General features: G+C 40.4%; 2 protein-coding genes across 2 annotated transcripts in view; both read left to right on the top strand.

Moving 5' to 3' along the window:
• The first annotated feature begins 2,904 nt into the window (after positions 1-2,904).
• The window catches only part of wdr11 (WD repeat domain 11), a 52,553-nt gene continuing 28,144 nt past the window's right edge, over positions 2,905-27,313 (top strand). The window contains exons 1-10 of the mRNA XM_070915441.1: positions 2,905-2,990; positions 4,109-4,220; positions 5,800-5,953; positions 6,204-6,377; positions 7,129-7,330; positions 11,372-11,537; positions 13,514-13,616; positions 14,297-14,495; positions 15,535-15,635; positions 18,620-18,796. Of these exons, the coding sequence (XP_070771542.1) occupies positions 2,905-2,990; positions 4,109-4,220; positions 5,800-5,953; positions 6,204-6,377; positions 7,129-7,330; positions 11,372-11,537; positions 13,514-13,616; positions 14,297-14,495; positions 15,535-15,635; positions 18,620-18,796 (1,474 nt within the window). The remainder of the gene's footprint in view (positions 2,991-4,108; positions 4,221-5,799; positions 5,954-6,203; positions 6,378-7,128; positions 7,331-11,371; positions 11,538-13,513; positions 13,617-14,296; positions 14,496-15,534; positions 15,636-18,619; positions 18,797-27,313) is intronic.
• LOC139294542 (zinc finger protein 271-like) lies at positions 20,290-22,419 on the top strand. Its single transcript, XM_070916457.1, has 3 exons — positions 20,290-20,352; positions 21,283-21,774; positions 21,859-22,419. The coding sequence occupies exons 1-3, from the start codon at positions 20,290-20,292 to the stop codon at positions 22,417-22,419; spliced, it is 1,116 nt and encodes a 371-aa protein (XP_070772558.1).

Genomic DNA, 27,313 nt, shown 5'->3' with positions numbered 1-27,313 from the left:
TGCTCTATGATAGAAGCACATCAAGAGGTAGTTTGACAGTAGATGATAAATAGTAAAATGGGACTGAAAACACGGGTCGATGTTGGTCCCCGGACAGAATTGAACCAGGGATGTCATAGTTACTACGTACATCCTTCCAGACCATCACCATTAGCTCCACCCAGACCAATCATTCTTAAAGGGACACTTTGACATTTTGGGATATATGGTTGGTAGTGGTCTCAAAGTGGTCTCATGCATTCAAATGAGAAGATCAATATAAATGTTATTTCTGTGCATCCACTGGCTACTGTTCCTCCTCAGTTTTCAAATAAATAAATGTTTCATATAGAGGGTAGGGTTTTTTAAAGTCTTACCCTAGAATGTATCCGTTCAAGTAGGGGAAACTAACTTAAAGGAGAAATGCTTAAATTAGACACTGTTTCCCCAGGTTTCCAAATGACGTAAGGTCTCACATTCTCCAACCTAAAGCTAATTAAATATCATGCTATACTAAGTAGATTTTTACCAGTATATGTAATATAATGTATCCATTTTGATTGAATGAGTCCGGGAGTCAAAATGCAAATTGTGACTTCTGTGGCATATGTGATGAGAGCCTCCTCTCCCATGAGCTGTCTAGGAAAGATGAACTGCTTCTCCAGGTCACTGTTGAAAGAGAGTTTTAAATTACATATTGTACTTTCAAAGTGTGGGAAGAGATTTAGTGTGCTGCTGCTGAAGTTTCTCAGATGATATCGCATTTATCGACAATGTATTTAAGCCATAACCGATCAAAATGATATTCATAAACCACCTATACGTCTGACTGAAGTTTAAAGATGTGTGCTTTAGGGAAGAGTGAGAAATATTATAATAATTCTATTTAAGCTGAGCAGTGCTCCTAAAGACAGCAGACCTGCAATAATTGTGAGGAATGTGACAGATTCTGGGTGTGTACATTGCATGTGCAGAAAACCATGACCACAAGATGATTTTGACAGACAGTCAAACATCAAGGATGTAAAGTGAGATGCAATCTTAAGTCAACCAACTGAAAATGAATATGCAAATCAGAAAAGAGCTGCGGGGTATTGTGCACACAATCCAATAACCATGTGACAAAGAAAGCTATGAGACATGTTCATTTAGTTTGCCACATAGGGAACATAAGAAGATTAGAATTCCTTTTACCTATGCCTGGGTCTGTATAATGGACTTTCTTAAGGTTGCTAAAGTATAACAGATAAACTGTCTGTCTATATTCCAATTCAGTATTCAGATTCTGATTCTGATTCAGAACATTTTCCTGCACTTTCAGATCCTCATTATGACATGTCTCATTTAGCTCTGGTATATTTTCTTTGAGCTTGCTGCTGCAAGCTTTGCCTCAATTCACTTTCCCAACTTGAAGGCTAACTTCTGCCAGAATGTCACAGTCTGTCATTATCTAGGAACAAAAGGCTCAAGGTAACTGTTTTTCTTGAGTGAAATTTGGCCTATTTTTAGTGGAAGTTACTCCTTTCATCCCTGAGCTGAGGAAATTGTATACAGATATAAGTAGCATGACAGACAAATCTGACTGCAACAGTAAGCTTGAATATGCGTGTTATATAGGAAATGACAGAATTTAATTGTGGTTGTCAGGACAAGCTCCTGATGTTCAACTGATCAGAGAGCTGGACAGGAGAACCTGCCAGGGTTTACAGATTTTCTTTGTGTGTGTCAGAGCCTTAAATGAACTGAAAGTCAGTCAAACCTGTGAGTTCAGGGTCTAAGAAGAATCATCCAGGTCAGATGTTCTTTGCCCAGAGTCATAGTGCTGTCAAATAAAAGGAAGAAAGATTTTGAGGATTTGAACTGCCAACAGTTATTTGAGGTAGTTTATATTTAAGTTGCACAGCTGTGGTGGCCAAACGCCATTCACTGCTCTCCCTTGTGGTCTGCTTCCAAGCCCATCAGAGTAGAATCTGACGTCACCACCTTCCTGCGGGACACTGCTCCTAGCAGCATACCCACTCTGAACCATGTGGCGTCTCTCCAGTATTTCAGACTCTTCTGCACCCAGTAGGCATAAGATCATTCATGTATGATGATCACAGAGGGGACAACTTATAAAGAAGGCTAAGTTGCTGGGACAATTGTTTATCATTGGATGTTGTTTTTAATAAGCTGTACACTTTCTATTATGGAATAAACCACACTATTTGAGTAAATAAGTTATTTCTGGTGATGGAAATTGGTTCTCAAGGTCCTATTAGCATTAAACAGTACTTTTAAATTGAAATAGTTCAAACAATATTTGAAAAACAAAGAGAGAGCCTAATTATATTTTGGGTTTAATTGGTGACATTCACAATAAACTAAAATGCAATGTCTGAGTAGACAGAAAGGGATGTTAAATGCTGCCAGCTTGTCTACCATTATTATAATTATGCATTTTCACCCCACCAATTCGTTCTGCACATATTCTCACACATACATTCTCAAACACTGGTCAAAGATGGAACAAATGCAGTTCCCCAATAATTAGATGAGATAGATAGATAAGAGATATGTACTATCTTAAACCCTTTTTCACAAAACAAGCACAACAAAATCCAATTATTTTCAATTTTACAATGGTTTAACTCTGAAATAGTAAATTAGTATAAAATGCTAATACAACAATTTATTTTAGTTGTCTTGTCAATAAAAATTACGAAGAATTGAATCAATTTCAACATTTTGGTTCCGAATTGAATGACGTGAGAGCCAGTTGTGGAACCTTGTTACGCTGTTATTTGTTCCTACACGGCGTTCCATTTAAAAACACCGTTTTACTTCCTGTTAGAAACCTCAACAGAGCCGAACCGCGGAAGCTAATCATTTGTAGCAGCTTTTGGTCAACAAATGTTAATGTAGCATACGTAGTGGTCAACAATAATGATTCCGTACACTGTCAACATCAAACTCGCGGCTCGGACGTTGACTGGCACTCTCAATTTGCAGAATAAAACCGCTGTAGATTGGTGAGTACTGCACCTCTGCCGTTAGCATCATTTTGTTGCTGCTGCATTCAGTTAAGATGCGCGACAGACACATGATGTTTACGAACTGCTAATTACATTGTGTGGCTGTTATCGTATTGTTTCCTGTCATTGCTGCCTAGAAAGATACCAGTGATAATTGACGCTGATAATGTAGATTTTTCTCAACAAAACAGAGACACTGAAGGCCATCATGTGTCATGTGATGTGATGTTTTGCTGGGCCTGATGGATTTCTTAAGCCTCATCTTCCCATTGTAAACCAGCAGAGACTGTGACTGCAGTGTGACTGCCTGGTCGTTTTACTCCACATACAAGAAGCTGGCAATGATTCATAGATTACATTTAACAATATTCCCAACTGAGAACTCTCACTCTCACTTCATTAATCATCAAACACTTTCAGTGTAAATGATCTTGATATTATTAGCCTCATGCAGGTAGACTGCATGTGAATTATATGGTAATATATTTGATATATATATATATACATATATGTATATATGAATATATGTGTGTATAAATGTACATGTGTTTGTGTGTGTGTATAAAGAACTATATATAGTTGATGGTTTTTGTAGTAAATAGTGCAGTCTTCCCCTGCAGTAACTCTTAACTATTTTTTTAGTTATTCTCCTATGTTGCTTTACAGTCACACACTTCTTTCAATTGTATCAACTTGTTGCACCAGGACTTAGGATTAATTGAAAGTCTGTGTGTACAAAAACAGATTTAGCTTATATTATCTCAAGTTACAAAGCCACATGTGCATGCAGACGTATATATAGATGAAGATAGATATAGACAGTGAGTGGAAAGCAGGAAATTGTAATACAGACACAGCTTTCAAGTAATACTGTATTCATAATAGATGGTATACACATATAAACCCTGTGTTAGGCAACATGGACACCTTCATTGATGTTGTCTCATAAAATATAATGTTTAAATTCACATCTCAAAATTTGCTTTATGTGGTCTTGTGCATCACTTCGCTCAGTCTCCCACTTAAAAAACATCTATTTTATTATTTCCTCCACTTTCCTCTTTATCTGTTGCTCTCCTCTTCCTATCATTCTCTCTGGCTTTCACTTACTGTAGGGGTTGGCAGGGGCTGATAGCTCAGGGATGTCACTCCAGTATTCTCATCATCGATCCAAAGACGTCCCAGACCATCCAGGTGTTGGAGAGGCACAAAGCTAATGTGGTCAAGGTGAGCTTCCAAAGCAAACATACAAACATAAAATATCTTTAACTGTTATCTTCATAGTAGGAGATACAAAAGAAAAATAAACTAATGATTCTTTTCATTTTTGATTATTTTTTCAATTAAATTATTAATTGTTTTAAAAATGTAGAAAAGTTGTGAAAAATGCCCTTCAGAATTTCCCACAGCCCAAAGTAATGTCCAACCATCCAAAGGCCAAAGGACTTTCATTGACTCTCAAAGAAACAAGAAAAGAAAAGCAGCAAATCCTCCAATTTGAGAAGCTTTTTTTGCTTGAGAAATAATGATTATAAAAATCAATTAACTAATAGTTGCAGCTCTGCTCCGTAGGCTATAAAATAGAATTTGATATCTGTCAATATGTAAGTTATGCTGTAAAGCTGTAAACATAAAAAGGCCACAGAGAAATAACTGACGACTTAGTATAGATAAATCTAAGATTAAAGTTAAAGAATTAATGTGAATACATTGGATGAAGTAATTCTGTTTTGTTTCACTTCCTTTTTTCCTATTTTGGTCTTTCTCAATAACAAAAAGTGTTTATTGAATACCTGAAATCTTACCTGTTGCACTGTAAGGCAGTATATATGTAGGTGAAGTGTGGTTTGTAAGCTTTAAATATCTTCAGTGCACTTACTGTACGTACTGTACTGTATGTCCTTTACATGCATGTCAGTTTATCTCTGATTTTGTGCTTTCCAGGTGAAACACAAACACACACCTGCTGATGAAGTAATATTTTATCAGAGTATTATGTTAGCACTGTGTGACCTTGCACAGTTTTTCCCTCCCTCTCTGCGAGACAGATTCTGCTTCACTGTCTTAAGTCAGCACTAGCAACACTGATATAGGTTGCTTCTGTATTGACGGATAGTCCTATTGTTTGTATCAGTTTGTGTTTTTGCTCATGTGTGTGTATATATGTTTGTGTGTTTTGTAGAAGGGTAAATAATGGGCAATCAATTCTACAGTGATTATCAGTGCCTGGGCTCAATCCGAGGCTCTCATTCCTCACTCCGAAGCACAATTTAATCTTGTAAAGCACCGGAGCCACAGCAGTGGGCCATTCCTCACCACCCAGCCTGACACAAGAAAGCTTGCTGAATGAAAAAAAAAAAGAAAAGAAGTAGCCGCCACAATAAAGAGCATGCCTACTCAAGAGCAAATACACAGACATAATCAATTATTTAAACACCAACTTGTTCACAGAGTCATTTGTCTTTTAAGTGTAGAGCTTGCATTGGCTGCATTTCAGTGTTGTTTATTTCCTATAAGGCCTGCATCTTATTTCTACTATGTTCTGTATCTTTCTCCGCTAATCCCACATTTATATGGACTAGTTACTAGTTAAAATCTGTAAGAGCACAAATACAGACCTGTTCTGGATAGGTCTAAAATCAATGAGAAGATGTAATTGATGTAATTAGTGAAATTCATCATCCTCTGTTTCAGAAAAATGTTACCGTCAGCTTCTGTTGTTTACTTTCTTTGCACAAAATGTTGAAGTCTTGCAGTTTTACCATAGCGACTGCCAGATACTCAGCATGTGTTTTGTGTTTGGTAGGTGAAATGGTCCAGGGAAAACTACTACCACAACTTGAGCTCTCCTTACTGTCTGCGGCTGGCTTCAGGAGATGCCTCTGGGAAGATCATAGTGTGGGATGTGGTCAGCGGCACTGCCCATTGTGAGATCCAGGAGCACTCCAAACCTATCCAGGGTAAGAGGTCTTCCAGAAACCCTCCTCCCGTTATGTAGGCTTGGATTGATTCTTTGTCCATCAGCTCTGTACAGGAAGGGGATATTACCTAGCAGCCCTGCAGCTTTGAACTGTTGCTCTGTTGTTGGCCATTTGTTTTCATTAAGATGCTCTTTCATCATTCTCTGTCTTCCCCTCTGGCGCACACTACGCCTCCATCCTCTTCATTCTCACATTCTCCTCTCTCTGTCTTGCTCTCTTTCTCTGCCAGACTTGGAGTGGTTGTGGAATCAGGATGCGTCTCGTGATCTGCTGTTAGCCATCCACCCTCCCAACTACATCGTTCTGTGGAACGGCGACACGGGCACCAAGCTGTGGAAGAAGAGCTATGCTGAGAACATCCTCTCCTTTTCTTTTGACCCCTTTGACCCCTCCAACATGGCGTGTAGGTGAACAACATACTGTCCAAAAATCAGACTCAGCCTTAGTTTATTCACTTTGTTTCACTTTTTCACTGTCTTGCCCACATATACACGTCATGTCGTCATATACGATATGATTCATAGATCTCAGTATGGATTGAAATTCAATACTATGCCTGAATATATCTTAACACATATCAGAAACAGTGTCCCCTCTAGAGACATGTATGTATAACTGTTGACGAGACCTAATGTTTCATACTTCACTTTTTTGGAAAAAGCAGAGGTAAATGAAAACAGATATTTCTTAAGTGACAGATACAAAGTTGTTAACAGTATACCGACAGTGGCCACAAGGATCAGGTCCTTACTTAAGCAAAAGTACCAATACCCCACTTTGAAAATACTCAACTATAAGTCAGTTCTGCGTTCTAAACCTTACTAAGGTAAAATTAAGTATTTTAGCAAAATGTACTGAGTAAAATGATCCCTGTCAGTGTTTTACTGTTACATTACTACTATACTATTATACCACTTTATATACTGTACTGTAGTTTAATGTACAGCAATACATCATATTCTACAAGATCATCATATGTTTGCACTATTTGAGAATGTACGGTATGTTGTTTTAGAGAAATAGTGTATATCAAGATATTTATTGTATATTGCGGCATTGGCCTAAAAATATCGAGATATTATTTATAAGCCATTTCACAGCCCTAGTGACATGCACATGCATCTTCATAATGTTTTTTCGATCTCTCTTGGCAGTGCTGACCAGCGAAGGAATAGTCTTTATCACAGACTTTACCCACTCCAAACCACCAGGCAGCGCTGGCAAAAAGGTCTACATCGCCAGCCCCCATGCAAGCCCCGCCCACACCAAGCCTGCGCCCGCCGCTGCCCCGGCCCCTACCGGTGCCAAGAAGGCCCTCAACAAAGTCAAAGTGCTCATCACCAATGAAAAACCCACGTAAGAGCCACTGACGTAGACTTTACCTCCGTAACTGTATCTCCGAATCTCTCTATGTATCAGTCTTAGAAATCTGCCCTAACCTGGTCTGCATTTCAAATAGGTCCCTTGCAGTTCCCAGCAACTGGGATTGAAGGGCATTGCTCAGACTCAACTCAATTGAGCTTTATTCAAACAGGAGATAATTTTATCAGACAAGTTTTAGACTCGGGGCATCTTCAGCTACAAAGTGTATGAATGTGCCCTTGACCTGTAGTGAATCTGCACCTGTCTGCATGAGTTAATTATGTTTTGTCCTCTGCTGCTGGACAACATATTCAGGCACTGATGTCTTGTTTGATTAGATGAGTGTAAAATGCAGAGTAAAAGATGCAGTCTAGGGAGCACATTAACACAATACCGTGCCATTTTGTGAATGAACTCTCAACAGGTTCAATCTGCCTGCCTGTATCGCGGTTTGTTGAAATGCTGCTTTGCACCGTCCATTGTTCAGTTGTTTCTCTTTCTGAGATCTGAGATTTTGAGGCTCTTCACTCTTTTTTTTAGCAAGTTAACTGGTCTGTTGGAAGAGAATCGCGACAGCTTGTTTGTTTTGAAGGAATTATGACACATAAGGAGAAACTGTGTATCACACCTGAGGGATTTGCCAGACAGTATGTTTCTGTAACAGAATGAAATGAGAGGCTTAGATATGTGAGAATAATCATGGATTTTGGAGCTTGTTTTCATTTTGTGCTTGACTTGCATGGGAGGGCTTGTGTGTTTTGTTCAATTCACTGTAGACTTTGGTGTACAGCTGACGCCTTTCTTTCCGTCATTGATCGATATGATGAAAAATAAGCTTTTTGGGGGGTTAAAAGTGTCATATCACTTAATACTCAGATCTGGTGATAAATAAATCCAATTGTCAGGGGCCCACATTTCCCCAGAGAACAGGGAAAGATTTGATTATTTGGTAGATTTGTAACATTGCTTTTTAACACTGAAACACATAAGAAGTAGTAGCTAACCTCATTTTTATGCCATCGAGTGACAAACGAGTAAAAATTGTGTAAGGTATTACTTTACAAAAATTTGCAGCGGATTTGGAACTAAAGGCTTGTCTGATGTGCTGGCAGCTTCCTGCCTGAGCGGTTGTGACTGTCAAACAGGCTTATTTATAGCAGCAGCACCCCGGCCTCTCTGTCCACCCACCCAACCAGCTGTAATAACAAACACTCCCATTAATCTTACTTGCCTTTATTCTCTCTCTCGCCTCCCTCCTCGTCTCCATTTCAGTCTTTGTGTCTTCTACTAGTATGTGACACCTTCTTCCCTCACCTTCCACGTGGTGTGTAATTGCTCTTGAAGATGCTGTATTCCTTCAGTCTGCCTTTGTCTGTGTGTCGGTTATGGGTGTTTATCATGTTCAGTGTTACAGTATCACTCCTCTCTGGCCCTGTCTGCCTGTGGTTGATGGATGGGGGATTTAAGCAAGACTCTGCTTTCCCAGACTGTTATCAGAAACTCGTTGAATACAGTACTATATCATGCACATTAGTGTCTCATCAGGCAGCCATTAATCTGGTTTTTATCCAGTACAGATTCGGTCCCTTTATCAAGATGACAGAAATTGGCTTCACGCGCACACTCGAGCATGCCTGTTCACCCACAAACACACATGGTCAAACTACATTTTATTTTTTTTACTTTATTTAAGTCTTTTTTCATAATGCTGTGCAACCGCAACCTGAATTCATGCTGCACACAGTGCCAGTAGTTTTCCACACAACAGGGCACCACAAAGTTGGTTATCTTTCTGGGGAGTTAGAGGTGTGCAGCCTGTTACCTGCAACTCTCCATCTATCAACTCTATCAAGTAATGTTAACATTAGTAACATGTTATGTATCGTTTGTATCGTTTCCTGTGAATCCCTTATGGGTTTAAAGTCATTTTGAATTCAGTGTTGGAATGGCGGATTCTGCCTCTAACAATGAAGACTACTATGTATAGAGGTAATTACTGAATGTAAATATATTGAATGGCCATAGATGGTATCAAAACTGGGGTTTGATTTCATGAATATGTCAAGGATTATAATTGAAATACATATTTAAGGATATTAACAGTTGGATAGTTGTTTAAGGCTAGGGTAAGAGTAGTGCAAGGACGAGGGAGAACCTATAAAACATTAAACAAAGAAAGTATTCATTGATAGACTTGTGACACTAGGACATGAAAGAGCACCCGGTCAAACCCCAAAAATCCCCACAAAAGATCCGCTATCTAAAGTTCAAGAAAGGGGCCACCAACTGAAGTGGGCAAAGTTTTCCAAGTTTGATGTTGTTAAAACAGTTTTTGCCTGATTTTGATGTGGTGATTTATGAGAGTTTGTTCAGTTCAGTTTTATCTGTTTGTTTTTTTGTCCCCTCTGCCATTCCCAGATGCTGCTGGTTTTCTCTTAGCCAAGACTGGGGGGCTCAGTTATTAAACATAAATATGTACACATTTGGTGCCAATGTGCAAATCAAAGCCAAAGTCGTGATTTATGCACCACTGCCTGCCAGTATCAAGTTGTGTGAGTTTATCCTGTATTGTCTAGACATCAGAAGCGCAAGCTGATGTGACTACATAATGTATAAACACTGCATTTGATTTGAATGTCCTTTGGGTCATTTATGTTTATTAAACATGATTAAATAATACAAGCCGAGAGTTCTGCGAAACTTCAGTCCTCAGAGGTTGCCTCCTGTGCTATCAAACACACCTTGCATAACTCACGCTCTGTTTGTGTGGCAAAGTATAACTATGTATGATCCACTGACTGCTGTTGCCTTCATGCCTTATTGACAGCAAAGAGAGAGAGATGTGAGGAGCATGTGATGTTTTGGAAATTGGACAGCTGAATATTTTGGGAGGGTTTGGTGTTACAGGACTTTTTCCTCTCTTTTTCTGTTTTTCCTCTTTCTCTCTGAAGATGTGTTGCTTTCTGTTTTGCATCTACCAGAAGTCTCTTTAACTGTTTCTTTCTGATGTTTTGCCTTTGGTGGCTCAGACATTTCAGCCCCTATCTCTGCCTCGCCTGACTCCAGTAATCTGGTAACTGTGTGATTTAGCTCGGCAGCTCCTAAAGGTCCCCCTATTGAGTCAGTTTTATCTGTTACGCTTTCCCCAGGATGATAATGATCTCCATTGTGTTATAAAATTTGTCTCTCCTTTATTTGATCTCATGGTGACCTAGAGGAATGAAGCTGTAGAAATGAGTTATGGCCACGGACCTGCTCATATATTCTGTGAAAATCAGCCCTCTGTTCCTTCTTGACTGAACTGCTAAGTATTTGTGACTGCTTTGATGTCATATGGATGGATCGAACCTGGCCGCTGCCATGGTTAAATAATAAATTTAAACAAACATAAAAGAAGTTACAGCAAACAGACTTTGTTTAACATCAAATTAATGGAAGGGATTTGTGTCTGACGCTGCCAATACCTGCTTAATTCATCAGCCTCCCATCATTACACCAAATTCACTTTTAAGTTCTCCCTCATTTGCCTGGGACTCAGAGACCACAGCAGTAATAACTAATTTATTCAGCCCTCTGTATGGAAAGACATGAATAAAGATCAAGTTGATCTTAGGAATGAGACAGTTTTTATTCAACTTGTTTTAAGACTTTCTTATCCATCATCACATTGGTGTACATAATATTTGCATATTTCATATGCATGTGTTGTTACAGCAGAGTCTCATTATGTCTTCGGTGATGTGCATAATAAGACTGGCAATACATCCTGTTATCTACGTCTTCATTTCTAGTCATTAAAATGTTCTCTTTGCCTCTTCAAACATGTCTTGTGTGCAGTATATTGAGTTTAAAACAAGCGGAATAGTGGCCAAATGCAGGAATAAGTTAATTAATCAATAAATAGATAGATGGGTATTAGGTTTTTAGCTTACCCTTTTTGGAGCACATGCCAATTTTTTCAAGAAAATAACCTGACTAATTTCCTTTTCCTACTTGTGTGTATTCCCGTCCTTCCTCTGCTTTGTGGCACTGCAGTGCGGAGGCGGTGACGTTGAACGACTGTCTGCAGCTGTCCTACCTGCCATCCAAGAGGAACCACATGCTGCTGCTTTATCCCAGAGAGATCCTCATCCTGGACCTGGAGCTCAGCCAGACGGTGGGTGTGGTGGCCATCGAGCGCTCTGGGGTGCCCTTCATTCAGGTGAGGCTCTGCATACATGTACAGCAAATTCTGTGTAATAAGGATCTCGGGAAAGCTTGACGGAATCAAAGTTTGTGGAAATTGCACACCTTAAAAGAGTTAACTTAGTTTTTTGGTGGAAATGAGGTGGTTAATTTGCCAATTGCATTAATTTTTCAAGGTCAAAATTCTGTCAGCTCTCAGGCCTTTTTCTAAATGGGTTTGAGGGACATTCCTGCTGTGCATTTGGAAGTTACATGCAAAGACAACTTGTTTACACTAACGTCTTAGTTGGCCTAGGTGAGATAAATGACAGTATGGCTGTGCTGTCTCGATCTAACACGCTTCCTACATCACCATCTTTCCCTCCCCTCAAATGAACCTGGTGCACAGTTTCTACTTTTATTGCATTACTCGAAGGGCTTTACCAAAATCTGTCCCTTTTTTTTATGGATGATTCTTCCAGGAAGCCAATTCCCCCTGCCATGAATGATAAAGTTCTCTACTTTTCTTCCTCCCTCTCAGTGCTCACCTCATCAAGGTCTGAGGGCCGTGCAGTCCTTGGCTACAGCAAAAAATCTCCCCAGCACTACATATTGCCTGACTTTTGTTCCTTTCTATAGTCACATTCAGCAGCACCGGTGACCTTTAGGTGCCAATTCCCTTCTTTTGGAGTCTGGATTTCTAATTGGAAATTGATGAATGCTGTGGGGGTATTAGATAGAGGATTTGTCACGGCTGCAGAACCAGTAATGGAACAGAAACTCTCTTAATGTCACACTGTTCACTCTGCTTTCATTCCCAACTTTGTGTCTGTCTGAAGGAATGACCATTGTGGTGGCTTGTCATTTCGCAGGGTAGATCTCGTGGTTCTCACTGTGGTGGTTCTACTCTACTTAAGCCCTTTTGAAATGTATAACCTTGAAATTTTTGCATGTATCCACATGCATGGACCAGTCTACTGTTCCTTACTCCTAATCACTACAGTCAGTTGACATTTTCTGTGTGCATGAAATTATGTTCTGTACATTTTCTTGTACTTCCATTAATCACACTTTTTTGGGGTTGTCAGTGATCTTGTTTTAATAAATGTGTCCATGGTTAAACAGTACAAAGCCGGAGAACAAGCCTTTGTAGTCAAGGAGTAAGTCCTAAAGTCACAAAGCAGGAGTAGAGGGGTATTACTCAGCCGCCCAGGCTCTGTCCGGCCGACACCTCCCTTCTCTAAGTGTTATAAAGTGCTTGTCACACAGCCAATTTGCATGACTGATGACACAGTTTCAGCAAAAGTCTAGGCTGGAATGTAGAAGCTTCGAGAGCCAAGGAAAAACATAGAAATACAGACACACGCACATCTATACTACATAGTGTCAGATTTGGCATATACGCAATGTACACAGAGTTGCCAGTTTATCAGGTACACGCACAGTAACTGCACGTCTAATGCAGTCCAATACAAAATCTGTATCACTGCAGAGGTATTGATGCACCTCGATAAAAGGCTGCAGATTGTGTTGTTATTGATTTGTATTGCACTATATGGGTACTGTAAGTAATATTTTGTTCACCTGCACTGGCATAAATGAGGTTAGACTGTGTGAGGCATGGTCTGTGGCTACATAGTCAAAATTGAAAAAATGATAAATGGAAAATGCCATATAGTTACTAAAACTGTAGGATATATCCCCTTATTCAACTCAAAGTCTGTTCCTCTGTTTGAAATTTGAAAATATACTGATCATTGTAACTTTTTTCACCTTCACGATGCTGCTTACTGCAATCGATCTTGTACACACAAGCATCTCAAAATGGATGCCATATTGATGAAATTGTTACAGATTTCTCATTCTGTAGAACAGATGGATTGACACATTGATGCAGTGCTAAGAGCAAACTTCAGCGCCACCTGTTCAACACTAAGTCTGTCAACAGACAGCTGGCAAACTTGATCGTGAGCACACACATCATCACCTGTTTCCCTGACTCTCTGTGTTTAGGTGATTCCCTGTGCTCAGCGGGACGCCCTCTACTGTCTCCATGAGAACGGGTGTATCACCCTCCGAGTGTGTCGCTCCACCACCACTCCGGAGGAAGCAGCAGGTATGAAACCTCTTCACGTGCACACACTCGTGCAGAACATGCTCATTGTACTGGGCTCACTCGCAAACCACTCTCAGTCCGTGCCGTCCCCCAGTCATCATCTATCCAGCCAAACTGCCCTGCAGTCGGAGCCTGTAGCCTTTCTCTATGCTCCAGTGGACATTTAGCCTCTTACTGTCTTATTTATCTTTGCCTTAGTGTTATGGGCCAATGGGAGTCCATTGTCTCACTGAATCTCTCTCTCTCTCCCTCTTCTTGCTATCTCTTCCATGCTTTTTTTCCCTGCCATTTCCTTTTGTGGGTCTCTCTTGCTTATTTCCTGTCTTCTGTTCTTATCTCCTTAAATCCTTCCTTCTATCTCTCTACTCTCTACTCTTCTTTCCTCTCACACTTACTCAAAAATTGACGTCACCGGCCTCTCAATTGCACTTTCTCCTACTCTTATCTACTTCCCTTCCCCCTTGTCTATTCCCTTGATTATTAACATCCACTGAATGTCTTCTCCTTCCATTTATGTGTTCACTCATTTGCTTTGATTCCATCTTATTTGTTTTTCTCTCCCACCATTCTTATGTCTTTTCCACTCTCCCACCCTCCCATACTGTCTCTCTCTGCCTCTACCACCCCTATCTCCTTCTATTTCTCTACTTTCTCTCTCCATCCCTCCTTCTCTCCCTCAGACCCCGAGCAGAGTGTCCACGAGCTCGTGTACGACCTGCGCTCTCAGTGCGATGCCATCCGAGTCACCAAGACAGTGCGGCCATATCGCATGGTCATCTGCCCCGTCAACGAAAACAACGCTGCGCTAATGGTCAGCGACGGCAGAGCCATGCTGTGGGAGCTCAAAGCCCACACTGGCAGGGCTGCTGCAAATCCTAGGTATACGCACACACACACACACACACACACACACACACACACACACACACACACACACACACACAAATAATTCTGCAAAGCTACATTACATTTTTTTAAGTGGTAGCTGAAATGGCAGGGAGATGTAATGGCTAAAAGTTTGAGTACTTGGTAAGGTGACTTTAAACTACATAATCCTCTGACCTAAATTTAGTCTTGTCTGTGAGTAGTGCAGGTAGGGGGGTGCACAGAGTTTAGCTATCGTTGATGAGCCCTGCTTCCCTTTGATGAAGCACTCCCTTGCTGCTGTCGAGGAGACAGTTTTGTATTTCTCTCTTAAGTTGGCTTCCTGCGTGAGGCGGAGAGAGGTTTGTCTGCCTGTGAGCAAACCAAAACCAGAATTTATTTTGGGCAAACGTGAAGAGAAATCTACAGCATTGAATTAAAGAGGGATGGCAGGTTTTTGCTTTTTGCCACTTGTGTGATGTGTTGTCTTATTATAGTCTTGTTTGAATTGATTCAGACAGGTGGGCTTTCTATTTCAGGAGATGGCAGTTGTCTTTCACACTACTCTAAATTGATAATCTTTTTGCAAAACAAATCCTGAAAAGATGGCTTGCTTTTCACTGACATGAATTATAATTCCTGTTACATTCTCTCTGTGATGTGGTGTCACGGTGTGCTGAGCATGTAGAGATAAAATAAGATGAGTTTTTTAGAGTGGGATATTTCACTCTGCTGTACCCGTTCGATTATAGGTCAAGCCCCGATTGTATAAGCTCCATCACAGTGTGCAGCAGGCATGAAAATTATTTTTCTAGCAATCATCTCTGTTTTTTATTGAGCAGCATCTAATCAATACAAGGAATCAATACACATGTCATCCTCTACGAATGCTGCTGTCTCCCTCAGGCGTAGTAATTTATTAATAAGCGGATCACATTCATCATTCGCACAAGCAAGATTCATTTATCACTCCATTCACTTGGTTTCAATAACGGATGGTTGCCCTGCTTTCAAAATGTATCTAATTAATATTCTCTCTCCCTCTCTGTGTCAGTTCGGGTCTTTCGCCGCTCTACTCCCCCGTGTCGTTTTGTGGAGCTCCACTGGGTCCAAACCAGAAGAGGATTCAGGATCTCTCTCTAAACAGCATGATTGGTACGACTGTACACAGAATCAGAATCTGAATCAGAAATACTTTATTGATGCCCGGGGGGAAATTACACATCACTATCAACGCCACCTACCGAGCACCATGTTGGTGTTGGTGTCTACAGGTCCACCAAGTTTGGTGTTTCCAAGGCAAAATACATGTATATCACTTCTTGCTGCAGCAACAGCTTCCCCTCTCTCCATAGAAGGATGACTTTCATTTTTGAAAGAAAATGTGAAAACTTGAGTGAGTGAGTGTGTGTACATAAATGTGTGCATCAGGCCTTCTTATATCTGTTATTGTACCTCAGTTAGTTGTGTGGGCCTCAGGGCACCCCTTCACCTTCTGCTTTAATGTGTGACTGCTGGTTTCTCCTCTGTGCACTACACAGGCCAGCGTTATTCCCGAGTCTAAGCGGCTCTGCACAAAGACTCCCATGGGTGCTTGGCCCTTCCTCTCTTTCTCTTTTATCTCTTTACCACCTCATCCTTTTGCTTATGATGTGTTTCCATCTCTCTCTAGTCTTCTCTACTCCCCCTCTCTCTCTCCTCCCTGTTGGTTTAGAACAGAGCTGCCTATCAAAAGATGAATATAGGTGTAAAATGGTAATGAGATGCAGGATTTTTGTTTTTTGTTCTTTTTTATTTTTTCTAATTTTAAGGGCTTTTTTTTACATTTGTCAGTTGTCCTTAGCGAGAGTCAAACTGCCAGTGAGCGCAAGGCCTTGGGGAGGTGGAGCAGTAGTAGTTATGCTGGCATGAGAGGGGAGGATTTTGCTGTCTCTTCTCTCTCTCTCTCTCTCTCTTTCTCTCTCTCTCTCTCTCTCACTCTCACACGCACTCTCACACACACTCTCTCACACACACACACACACACACACACACACACACACACACACACACACACACACACACACACACACACACACACACACAGAGATTGGAGCCAGCTACTGCCTGGAGCAGTAGCTCTGTCTGACAGTTGCTGACTAAAGCTCTTGTTATGAGGGAATGTCACTGGCCTGCAGGTTGCTAGAATGCTGTGAAAAGCTATCTTGTTGTTAAAATCTGATTGGCTGACAGAAGAAGGGCATCAAGCGGGCAACGGCAAATCACCATAGGCAAGAGCTGCCACCTAGAAAACCATATTTGCCTTCATTGTATATTTGTATTTGCTACACATGGCAATCTACTGTGTGTATGGTTTGTTTTTGTATTGAAGTATTGGTTTGTTTGGAATTCATCCTATTCTCATTTTATTATATCTTCAAGCTGCACTGATGTTCATTTTGAGAGACATTACATTTCCAATGCAAAGAAGGCTATTATGGTGCATGAAATGAAAACTAAATGGATTTTTCAACCAGTACCAATTATAACTTCAAGGTTGTTGCACCCTCAGAGGATGTCCTATAGCTCTGCAGCAAATACACAAAAGGAGATGATCGCCCATTTAGAACGTATAAAATGTAGTCATTAACAGTCTCATTGTGAAAGGCATTGCCATCAAAATCCATGCCTCAGTTAAAATGAGGTATGTTTAGGTTTTTGAAAATGTTAAGCACCCGGGGCTTACATTTATGGGGAAAACTGGTTTTATATGGTATAATTGTATGACTGCCTGGTATTAGAAATTTAATGAAATCAGCAAAGTAGATTCAACTGGATAAAGCATATAGATACTCCTTTGTAAAACATGGGCTTAATTTTCTCAGCTCACCGCGAAATCCTTTAGATCATTAAAACTGGCCAACTTGATAACTGAGGCCGCAGCTTAATGAAACAAACAATATAGGATCTTTTTTGCTGGCTCCAGCTGCGATCAAATTGTGTGAGCTTTTCCACTTCAGGCAGAGAACAGCTTTGGATTACATCAGTTAGGCCAAGTTGAAAGTTTTATTTGTAAGAGTGCTAATGAGCTCTGTTACAAATAGGCATCTAGAGTTCTGAAAACAAAGAAGGAAAGACACACACACACACTTCTCTCCATGCTACTAAAGATTTGGGTGTTCCAACATGTTTCGACTTATGCCTTCGTCAGGGTACAAAGGACACTGAATCTGGGCTCGATGTAGGATGACTCACACCTTCACACAATTAGGACGCCATGTCTGTCTCATGTATATGCAGCCTCATCTGGAGATGTAACAGGAGCTAATTTGGGATACTATTCAATACTTGATGTTGTTGTGTTGGGTGGCTTCGGTTGGTAGTTTGTTAGTTTGTGTCTTAATTTTGTCTCAAGTCTTTGTTTATTATAATGCTTTGTGCTCCAGGTACGCCAGCTTTCAGAAATGTCTTATTGTGCTCCGTGGAAATAAAGTAACTTATTCTTAATGCACATTATTGCAAACAAGTGAACCACATACTGGCAAGGACAAATCAACTGCTGCCAGCAGTTCATGAAATATCCATACAGATGGTTGCTTCAGAGTATCTGTCTAAATCCTTTCCACCCAAACATTTACACACTTTTCTCTCCACAGATATTATACAAAATACTGTAGATCACAGTACGAAACGTTCAAGGGAACCATTGAAGTAAAGTCACAATGCAGGCCATATTTTCTTCATGCAGACTTATTCAGCTGCCATACATATCATCGAAATTGGATCAGGTTGTCTAATTTTTATGTACGCCTAAATATTGGACACAGTTATATCAACACATGAACAATATTAAAGGACTTATCGGACATTCCTAATTGGAGCTTCAATCACATAAATTGTTTATATGTAATTTAGTAAACAGACGTCAAATTGTGATATTGATTTGAGGCATTTAATGTCATTCTTGATTGTATCCCCTGGGTGAAGATGCAGGAAAAGCTGTGCCTCACTCTTCTTCCTCAAATTAGAAAAAATGCAAAGAAAGGAGGACATTCAATGGACACTTCTCATGTTATGTAGCAATGCTAAGTATGCTCTATTTACTGTGTTTCATTTTTTATTTCCATTAATAGGATAGCACGTTATGTTTTTGTTTCTAGGTCAGACCTTGATAGCTGGTGAGGCTCCTCCTCCATCATCCAACCAGCAAGAAGTCCAGTTGAAGTTCCTGTTGACTGGCCTGCTGTCTGGTTTGCCGCTGCCACCATTTGCCATCCGCATGTGTCCACCTCTTACCACCAAAAACATCAACCACTACCAACCCCTGCTGGCTGTAGGTAGGTAATAATGTACCATTGACACACACACATGCACACGACATTCTACAAAACACACTGAAGACGAAGGCACTACCACTGGCAGGGTGGGGGATCATCTCCATTTACTGCAAATTCTGTTCTATGTAAAGGAGCTGTGATCGGTCCCTCAGAGAAAGTACTGTGGAGTGTTCTGAAATATAGCAAATGGTATGGAGCTCATTATCTGCCACCATCATTATTGTACATCTGGGCTTGAGGTATGTTTACACTTGTGTCCAGTATGTTGTTTTGTTTCATCATGATTTGTGGCTGTTTCAGATTAAAACCAGTTGCATCAGTGCTGCAGTTCATAGAGAAAATCAATAATAAATTAACTGCTTTTGTGTTTTTGTAGCCTTTGGATTTTTGACTCATATTCTGCATTCAGTAGGCTTTAGTAGGTTGCTAACATTAGCATGGCAGCACATTATTGAGGGATCCTTCAACATTAGCATGCATATAACTTGCTATATTAACATACTTCTGGTAATTGCAATAAGACTGACAAAAATGTAATAAAAAAATGGGGGAATTGTCATTCAATGCATGCATTTATTTATACGGTTGTATAAATTGACAAATTCCCATAATTATCCTGTGTATGCATTTGTGTATCCACAGTTCTTCTTCCTTTATTACTGTGGCTTAAAGCTTTGCTCAGTGTGCAGTTTTGCAAAACTGTCAGGATTCATATATTATATATTTAGTCCATGGAATGCTGGATTGATTGGATTCAGCCTCGGTTGTCATGGAAACCATCCGTGCGTCTGTCAAACCTGTCTGACTCTGACCTTCGTGAAGACGTCCATTAACCTGCAGAAGTCAATTTAGCTTCATTCACATATACACGGTAAGGAAAAAACAAGCTTTCTTAAGGTGTTTCATTTGTAGTTGATAGTTTATAGTTTGGAGGAGTGTATCATCCACAAAACTTAAATCATGACCAACAAACTTTGTTTGGCTGCTTCAGCTTGACTGGCAATTAGAGAACTGAGGAACCAGCCATTGTTAGTTTACTGGGAGATTATTTAGTTATTCGTTTTACAGCTGATTAATTAAGTTGTCCTGTTGTGAAGTGGAGACCCTTCTTCCTTTGCACAAGTAAAGACTGACTGGAATGTTGCCTTCGTTAAATTGTTTTGTTTTAACCAGCTAGTTAATTTTTAAGCTGTAGTTATTTAAAAAAAGCACAACCAAATGGCAGGGTCATACAAGGTCTGTGTGTTATTTTTTATAGTTGCAAGTGTCTTAACTGGATTAACACTATCTCTCTTTTGGCTACTTAGTAGAGACTGTTTTGTTTGTTATCAAGATCAAGAAACAATGTTCACACTCCAAATAAAAAAAGAAATATTATTCATGTGTGTGTTTCGGTGCTAAGCTTTACCATAATTGCTGTTATTATTTCATTATTTAGGGGATTTTCCCCAACTTACTGTCTTTGTTTTGATTATGCCAGAGTTGAGTCACAGATGGAGGAATATCTGGTAGAAGAGAAGAGTAACACCAGCAGCAAAATTAGTTCATCAACTGGAGTAAGTTGCTTTAACTCTAACTTTAAAGTCACTAGCTTTATGTGTAGAATTTAAATATGTCCCATGTAAAATGTGTAAATCAGTTACTTGGAAACATCTGGAGCAACTTCCAATCAAAAGCAATCAAATATATAAACAGGAAGTCACTACAGCATCACAAGCTTCCTTTTTTCCCTTTAGTTTTAGGGGCCAATTGATATATTTAACTTAACTGCCGATCATTTGTGGCACATGGATAAATATCTCTGTTTCAGAAATAGTAGATTATGCAACATAAATGATGTTATCTGGTCATTTGGTACCTGTATGCTATAACTCTCTAATATAACATGAGCACAAGTTTGTGTGCTGCAACTGTTTTTTTTTATTTAGTTTTACATAAATCTTCACTTTTTAATTACTTAAATTATAATTTTGGCTAATTTTGAACTTAAAAACAGCTGATGCAACCAGTTCCTCATTGGGAGGAACCATTGTCTGACAGGCTAAATTTGGGGAAAGAAAGTCCCTCAACTGCTTTCAGCTTCCTGGCTAGCTATTCACACAAACTACCAGCTATTAACTACTACAGGGATGATCCCCAACTGCTCACATTATAGCTTTTAGATTTAAAAATATCTCATTTTCAGCTCAAAGTGTGGCTGAGCCTTAGCACAACTGCGGCTGATGAATGATTTAGATAAAAATGTGCCCTTTTCAGATTCAGGCATCACTGTTTCTCTGCTATTGGAAAAAACAGGCAAATTGCATATACAGTTTTCAGAAAAGCTGCATATTCGTGCAGTTTAGGCCGCAGTAAAGACAACTAAGCTCTGAGAAAGCCCACAGACCGCACAGGACACCTCTTCCTGTGTAATTAGAAAGCATTTACCATTTCATGTCATTCTTATTACTGTCTCTTTCTCTTTCCATTTGTTTTTTGCTTCATAGAAACAGACCTACAGAAACCCAGATAAACCTCATGATGAGGATGAGGAGAGTACTAATGGCGGACAGCTGGATCAAAATCAGCCTACCCACACTTTAGGGAAACCACACCATTGTTGCCAGTGTGGGAAGAATTTTGGACAATACATATGTTTGAAGATTCATCAGCGTATCCACACTGGAGAAAAGCCTTTCCGCTGTGACCAGTGTGAGAAGAGTTTCCGTGACTTATCAGCCTTGAAAGTTCATCAGTGTATCCACACTGGAGAAAAGCCTTACCTCTGTGGCCAGAGTGAGAAGAGTTTCCGTGACTTATCAGCCTTGAAAGTTCATCAGTGTATCCTCACTGGAGAAAAGCGTTATGTCTGTGACCAGTGTGGGAAGAGTTTCAGGCAATCGCAACATTTGAAGGTTCATCAGCGTATCCACACTGGAGAAAAGCGTTATGTCTGTGATCAATGTGGGAAGAGTTTCAGGCAATCGCCACATTTGAAGGTTCATCAGCTTTTGCACACTGGAGAAAAGCCTTACCTCTGTGACCAGTGTGGGAAGAATTTCTGTTGCTTAGAGCACTTGAAGAGGCATCAGCGTATCCACACTGGAGAAAAGCCTTACCTCTGTGACCAGTGTGAAAAGAGTTTCCGTGACTTATCAGCCTTGAAAGTTCATCAGTGTATCCTCACTGGAGAAAAGCCTTACCTCTGTGACCAGTGTGAGAAGAGTTTCCGTTGCTTAGAGCACTTGAAGAGGCATCAGCGTATCCACACTGGAGAAAAGCGTTATGTCTGTGACCAGTGTGGGAAGAGTTTCAGGCAATCGCAACATTTGAAGGTTCATCAGCGTATCCACACTGGAGAAAAGCGTTATGTCTGTGATCAATGTGGGAAGAGTTTCAGGCAATCGCCACATTTGAAGGTTCATCAGCTTTTGCACACTGGAGAAAAGCCTTACCTCTGTGACCAGTGTGGGAAGAATTTCCGTTGCTTAGAGCACTTGAAGAGGCATCAGCGTATCCACACTGGAGAAAAGCCTTACCTCTGTGACCAGTGTGAAAAGAGTTTCCGTGACTTATCAGCCTTGAAAGTTCATCAGCGTATCCACACTGGAGAAAAGCTTCGTCAGTGCACTAACACAGTTTAGAAAGTATATTTGAACTGTAACAATTGGCATGTGATGACATGTGGATTGTAAAAGTTGCCATGAAGTTGTCTTAGTAATATTCATATGCATGCAACTTAAGTTGTCAAATTGTATTGTTTTACTTTCACACACACACAAAGCTCCCTACAGAACAAGGCACTACCTAAATACAGCAATACCCGAGCATGCTAAAACTCAAGGATTCTACAACAGCGTGCTACTTTGCTAATTTTAACGACATGGTAAAGCCTACCAATTGCAGAGTGTGAGTATCTCAAAAAGGCTAAGAGTCTACAGCCACACTAGTAGCTCTATGAGGCTGTACTTAGTTACATCAGTGCATTGAGCTAAATGCTATCATCAGTATGCTATTACGATCACAATTACAATATCAAAATGCTGCTGTTTAGCAGGTATGATGTTAACCATTTAATTTAGTGTGTTAGCATGCTAACATTTGCTAATTAGCACTAAACACAAAAGCTCAGTTAACCCTTTAACACTGAGTGTGACGTCAGAGACACGTTTGAGCAAGCGCACTTTGGATCACCGCTATCGGAAAAATTCCAATGGTTTCTGAAAGGTGAGACGTTGCGCTTTACAGCCAGGTTTAGGTTTTAAAAGGTTAAAATCCCAGTGATAGTACAAAGCACAATATTTCCCTCTGAATTGCTGTGGAGTTAGAAGAATAAAGTAGAGTAAAATAGAGAAACCCAAGTTAAGTAAAAGTCCCTCAAAATTGTAATTTAGTACACCACTTCAGTAAATAAACTTGCTTACTAAGTGACATAAATAATATAAATACTATATATATATATATATAATTGAATTGTTGAATCATAAATAATAGTTATTCTGTATGAAAGCTCCACCCCAATTCTTTGCATACAGATGTTTTTTGGTTGTGTGTGTGGCCAGAGCTGTATTTCTGTCATCTGTCATGGTTGTACAGTATCTGTTTTTTAAAACTATGGTTGTCAGATTGTACTCATTCATCATGCCATCTCTGTGACAGCCACAGATTTGGGCATTGAGGAAAAGAAGTTTGTCTGGTTTGATTTATGAAATGTTGCTGCCCAGTGATGAGAGCACAAAACACCCAGTGAGTGCTTTGGAGGGCACAGGGCTGAATGATTATACAGCTGCATCTACACATTTTAATCGCTTGCATGTCCAGGCCTTTTTTCAATGTGTGTCTGTGGTTTGGGTCTGAAAAATGAGACATAATGAGTACTGGAAATTAATAGAAGCACAGCAAGACCTCAAACATCGGTCTATCACGAAACAGGAAATTAACAGCTACTGATAGGAAGTCAAGCAGGTCTTTACCTCAGAACAGCAGCACAATTATGAGATATAGTCATTCATATGTTCTGCCTAAGGAACCTGTCAATGTGAATTAATCTTTTCAAAATCTCCATGTCAGCAATTCCCAGAAGTAGTCTTTTATTATGCTGTTTGTAGTCCAATGAATTCAAACTATTAAGGTTGCAGCAAAACGTTTTTTGAGTCACAAAGTGTTCTTAAACTGGCTGACACTTTTGTTGAACCCTTGTGACACGTTGGAAATTCTCATCTTTGAGTTTAAAAATGCTTTGATTTCTCAGATGAAATCAGTATGTCTGAATATACAAGTCATTGCTGTGAATTTGACTCTTTGAGGCAGAAAGTGAGTACGTAGCAGTCCATCCAATCTGACGGTTACGGTCCCAGCAAATGATGCAAAAGGCATAGACTTAATCTGAAATATCAGCCTCTGTTATTACTCCCCCGAGACAGCTGCTAGGCGAGAAAGTGAGAGGCAGTGAAAGTTTGGATTTATTTATTTTAGATCAGCATGGCAATTTTCTACAAAAGCTGTTCCCCTGTCTTCCCCACAGTAATGATGCATAAAATTATGAAAGTCTCAATTTGAATGGGAAATTAAGAGCAGAATTGTGTATGTCATCTGTCCCTGTTTTTGTCTGTCTGTCTCTATGTGTGTATGTCTGTGTGCGTACACACTCCTGCCTGTGCAGGACCCAGGCGTACTTTTGTTCTCTTCCCAACGAAGCAGACCTTCAGTTTAGTTGTCTAAGCTGAAAAATAGGCTACACTCAGTCCCCTGACATAGCCCACATAAATTAATCATACCTCAAAGATACATTGCCTCCCTCAGACCCTCAGACAAGCAGATGAATAATAACACCTTCAACCTACACATCTTACAACCCTTTTAACGGAGTCTCTTTGTCACTTTGATATGTGCATCACGTCCACAATGGTGGGACACGGAGATCTCTTAAGTTCCCTACACATTATTACTTAATGACTGCAATAGTTCTAAAAGGCCTAAAGGGACGACCACTGCTGTTCTCCATCTGTTATTTACAGGTTTGTCTCAGGTACGTTTTGTTAGAAGAGAAAGGGCATCTATACCTAAAAAAACCACAAAAAAAACAACCACCGCCATTCTCTCAAAAGCCGCCATTTCAAAAACACTTTTCAGTCAGAAACATGTCATCTTTTTTTTCCCAATCAGTGTGTGCATTCTGGAGCGGGTGCAGTAGGAGCCCATCACGCCGCAGATGGTGTGGGGTTGACGCGGCACAGCTGGTTCCCAGTGGCGTTCTGAATCTAAAACTAGAGCAGGGCGATTGAGTTTTCTATGCACATCATTTGTCAGGTCCCCATAGTCAGCTTGCAGAGTCAAGTAGTTAAACAGTCTCTTGCTGCATTATTGAAATGTGCCTTTTGTTCCGCTTCCTGTGAGCTGGGTTGTGAATAGTGAGTTTGGGGGACTGGATAATTACATTTGGTATTTAGATGGAGGACACATCTCTGCTGAAAGGTGGAGGCGATGTCCAGGTGATTCAAAAGCTGACGGTATGTTTAATTAAAATGGTATCTTGAGGCTAGTATGTTTCATTTATAGCCAGTTTCTTATATTTGCACAGTTAGGAATAACACATATACTATTGCAGCAAGGTAGAAGTTACAATAACATTGGAAATTGCCCTATTTGGAGTCTTGAAATCTGGTACTTGATCTCACTGTCATGCTTTATAAATTGGAAACATTCCTGGGTTGCAGTAGCAATTGTCACTTTCTCAGTAATGATGCCGAGGTTGGCACTGTGACAGGTGTTCTGGCAGGAGTTGGCATCTGTCACCTCTCCCGTTTACCAAGAGCCAGAGAATACACCTGATCACTAAATCCAGAGCGATCCATGGATGAGAGCTTGGCAGATACACCCCAGTCTCTTTCTTGGCCTCTGTTCCCGTCTGCATTAGGTCTCTCCCTAATGTGTAGCCGAGTTAAAAGGGGGACTCATTGAGTCTCAGTGATGCTACCCCAGTCAGAGGAACAGCCAAGGGAAACTGAGTTTTTACACCTTCAGCTAGGTGCAAATAAAGCAAGAGATGACTCACTGCTGATGGTGTGAAAGCACTGGTGGTTGAAATTGCCAGCCACAGTTTCATTACAGTTAGACAGAAGGCAGGGATTCCCATCTCCGTTTTCTCTATTTTTGTCTCTCACTTTCCCCCTCTGTCAGTCTTTCTTGCTCCTTGTCTCCAAAGGGAAGGATACAGAAACTGTGCAGCCAACCTACCTATCCAGAAGCAATGCCTCCTGGTCTCCTGTCTAAAAAGCTGTAATCTGTGTGAGATGTGACACCTCCGTTACAGATAGGCACAAGGCCCAAAGCCTTCCTTTTCAGTGACATGTACACAAACACTGACAAGCCGACATCCATTCCTAATCATCTGATGGTGGTATGGCTAATTTATTTATTCGTGCCTGCCCGACAGCTATTCTTTGCTGCATTGTTTGGATCTTCAAAATAAAACAGCATTAAAAGTAGAATAAAGTTTCAACACAGCAAAAGCAAATCTATTAATTGCAACATTTGGGAAATAAACACCTACGTACTGATATGAAGGCAGCTACTGAGGCATGCAGCTCAAAAGGCAAAACAGTTATCATATGGACTCATTCTCAGCTCCAGTGGTGTGTCAAAGGGAATGTCAGTTACGCATGAAGTCCACAAAAAAGTATTTTCAAAGCCTCCAGTTAAGAGTACACATTATCTTCTGCCACCTCAAACTTATTTGAGTTTGGTTCAACTGAGGATAGACCAGCTCTGTCATCAGCTGTGCTTGGTGTTGCTACATGTTCGATTTTGGATTGGTATACAATATAATTTTAGTGCACCAAATGATGCAACAAAAAGATCCTTATCTTACCTCTTAGGCTCACTAATAAATGTCTTGGCCAGGAACAGTGACTTCCTTCAGTCTTCTTTTTTTTAACTTTTGGACAGAGCCAGGGGAGTTGTTTCCCCCTGTTTCCAGTCTTTAACGAAGCTAAGCTAAGCATCTCCTAGCTGTAGCGTCATGTGTAACAGCTAGATCTGAGAGTGGTATAATTTTTCTAATCTAACTAAGAGAAAGAAAGTGAATAGTAAATGCTGATTTTTTAGAACCTAATTTGTTATAAAACAGGCTTTGCCTACTCAGAACCACAGAAATGCTTTAACACTAGCTGGATGAGCATCAAAGTGACAGTTTTGCATTCGATTTTCATCTCTCACCTCACCAGGCCATATGGAGAGGCACCTTCTTCTTGATCATCTTGATTAAAATGAACAAGTGTTGCCTGTGAGGCAACTCAGGGACAGGAGTATGTATGTTTATCTGCATTATCTCCATCCACCCACTTCCTGCTGAAACATCCTACGGTTCCACACTACATGCCATCTATCAGCTACACAGGGAGCAGGAGGGGAAGACACACACACACACACACACACACAGATGCCTATGCGGCACTGCCTATCACCACCTCCAGATGTTGTGTCAGCATGTGGTCGTCTCGCTGAGGCCCAGTGCAGACTGAGCAGTCCTTTGCAGAG

This window comes from Enoplosus armatus, chromosome 12 (assembly GCF_043641665.1).
Source record: "Enoplosus armatus isolate fEnoArm2 chromosome 12, fEnoArm2.hap1, whole genome shotgun sequence".
Lineage (NCBI taxonomy): Eukaryota > Metazoa > Chordata > Actinopteri > Centrarchiformes > Enoplosidae > Enoplosus > Enoplosus armatus.
This window is presented reverse-complemented; position numbering and strand designations above follow the sequence as displayed.

Coding starts and splice junctions, on each gene's coding strand:
- LOC139294542 (XM_070916457.1), top strand. CDS start 20,290: ATGGAGGAATATCTGGTAGAAGAGAAGAGTAACACCAGCAGCAAAATT. Junction 20,353..21,282: donor AAATTAGTTCATCAACTGGA/GTAAGTTGCTTT, acceptor TTTGCTTCATAG/AAACAGACCTACAGAAACCC. Junction 21,775..21,858: donor GGCAATCGCCACATTTGAAG/GTTCATCAGCTT, acceptor GAGCACTTGAAG/AGGCATCAGCGTATCCACAC.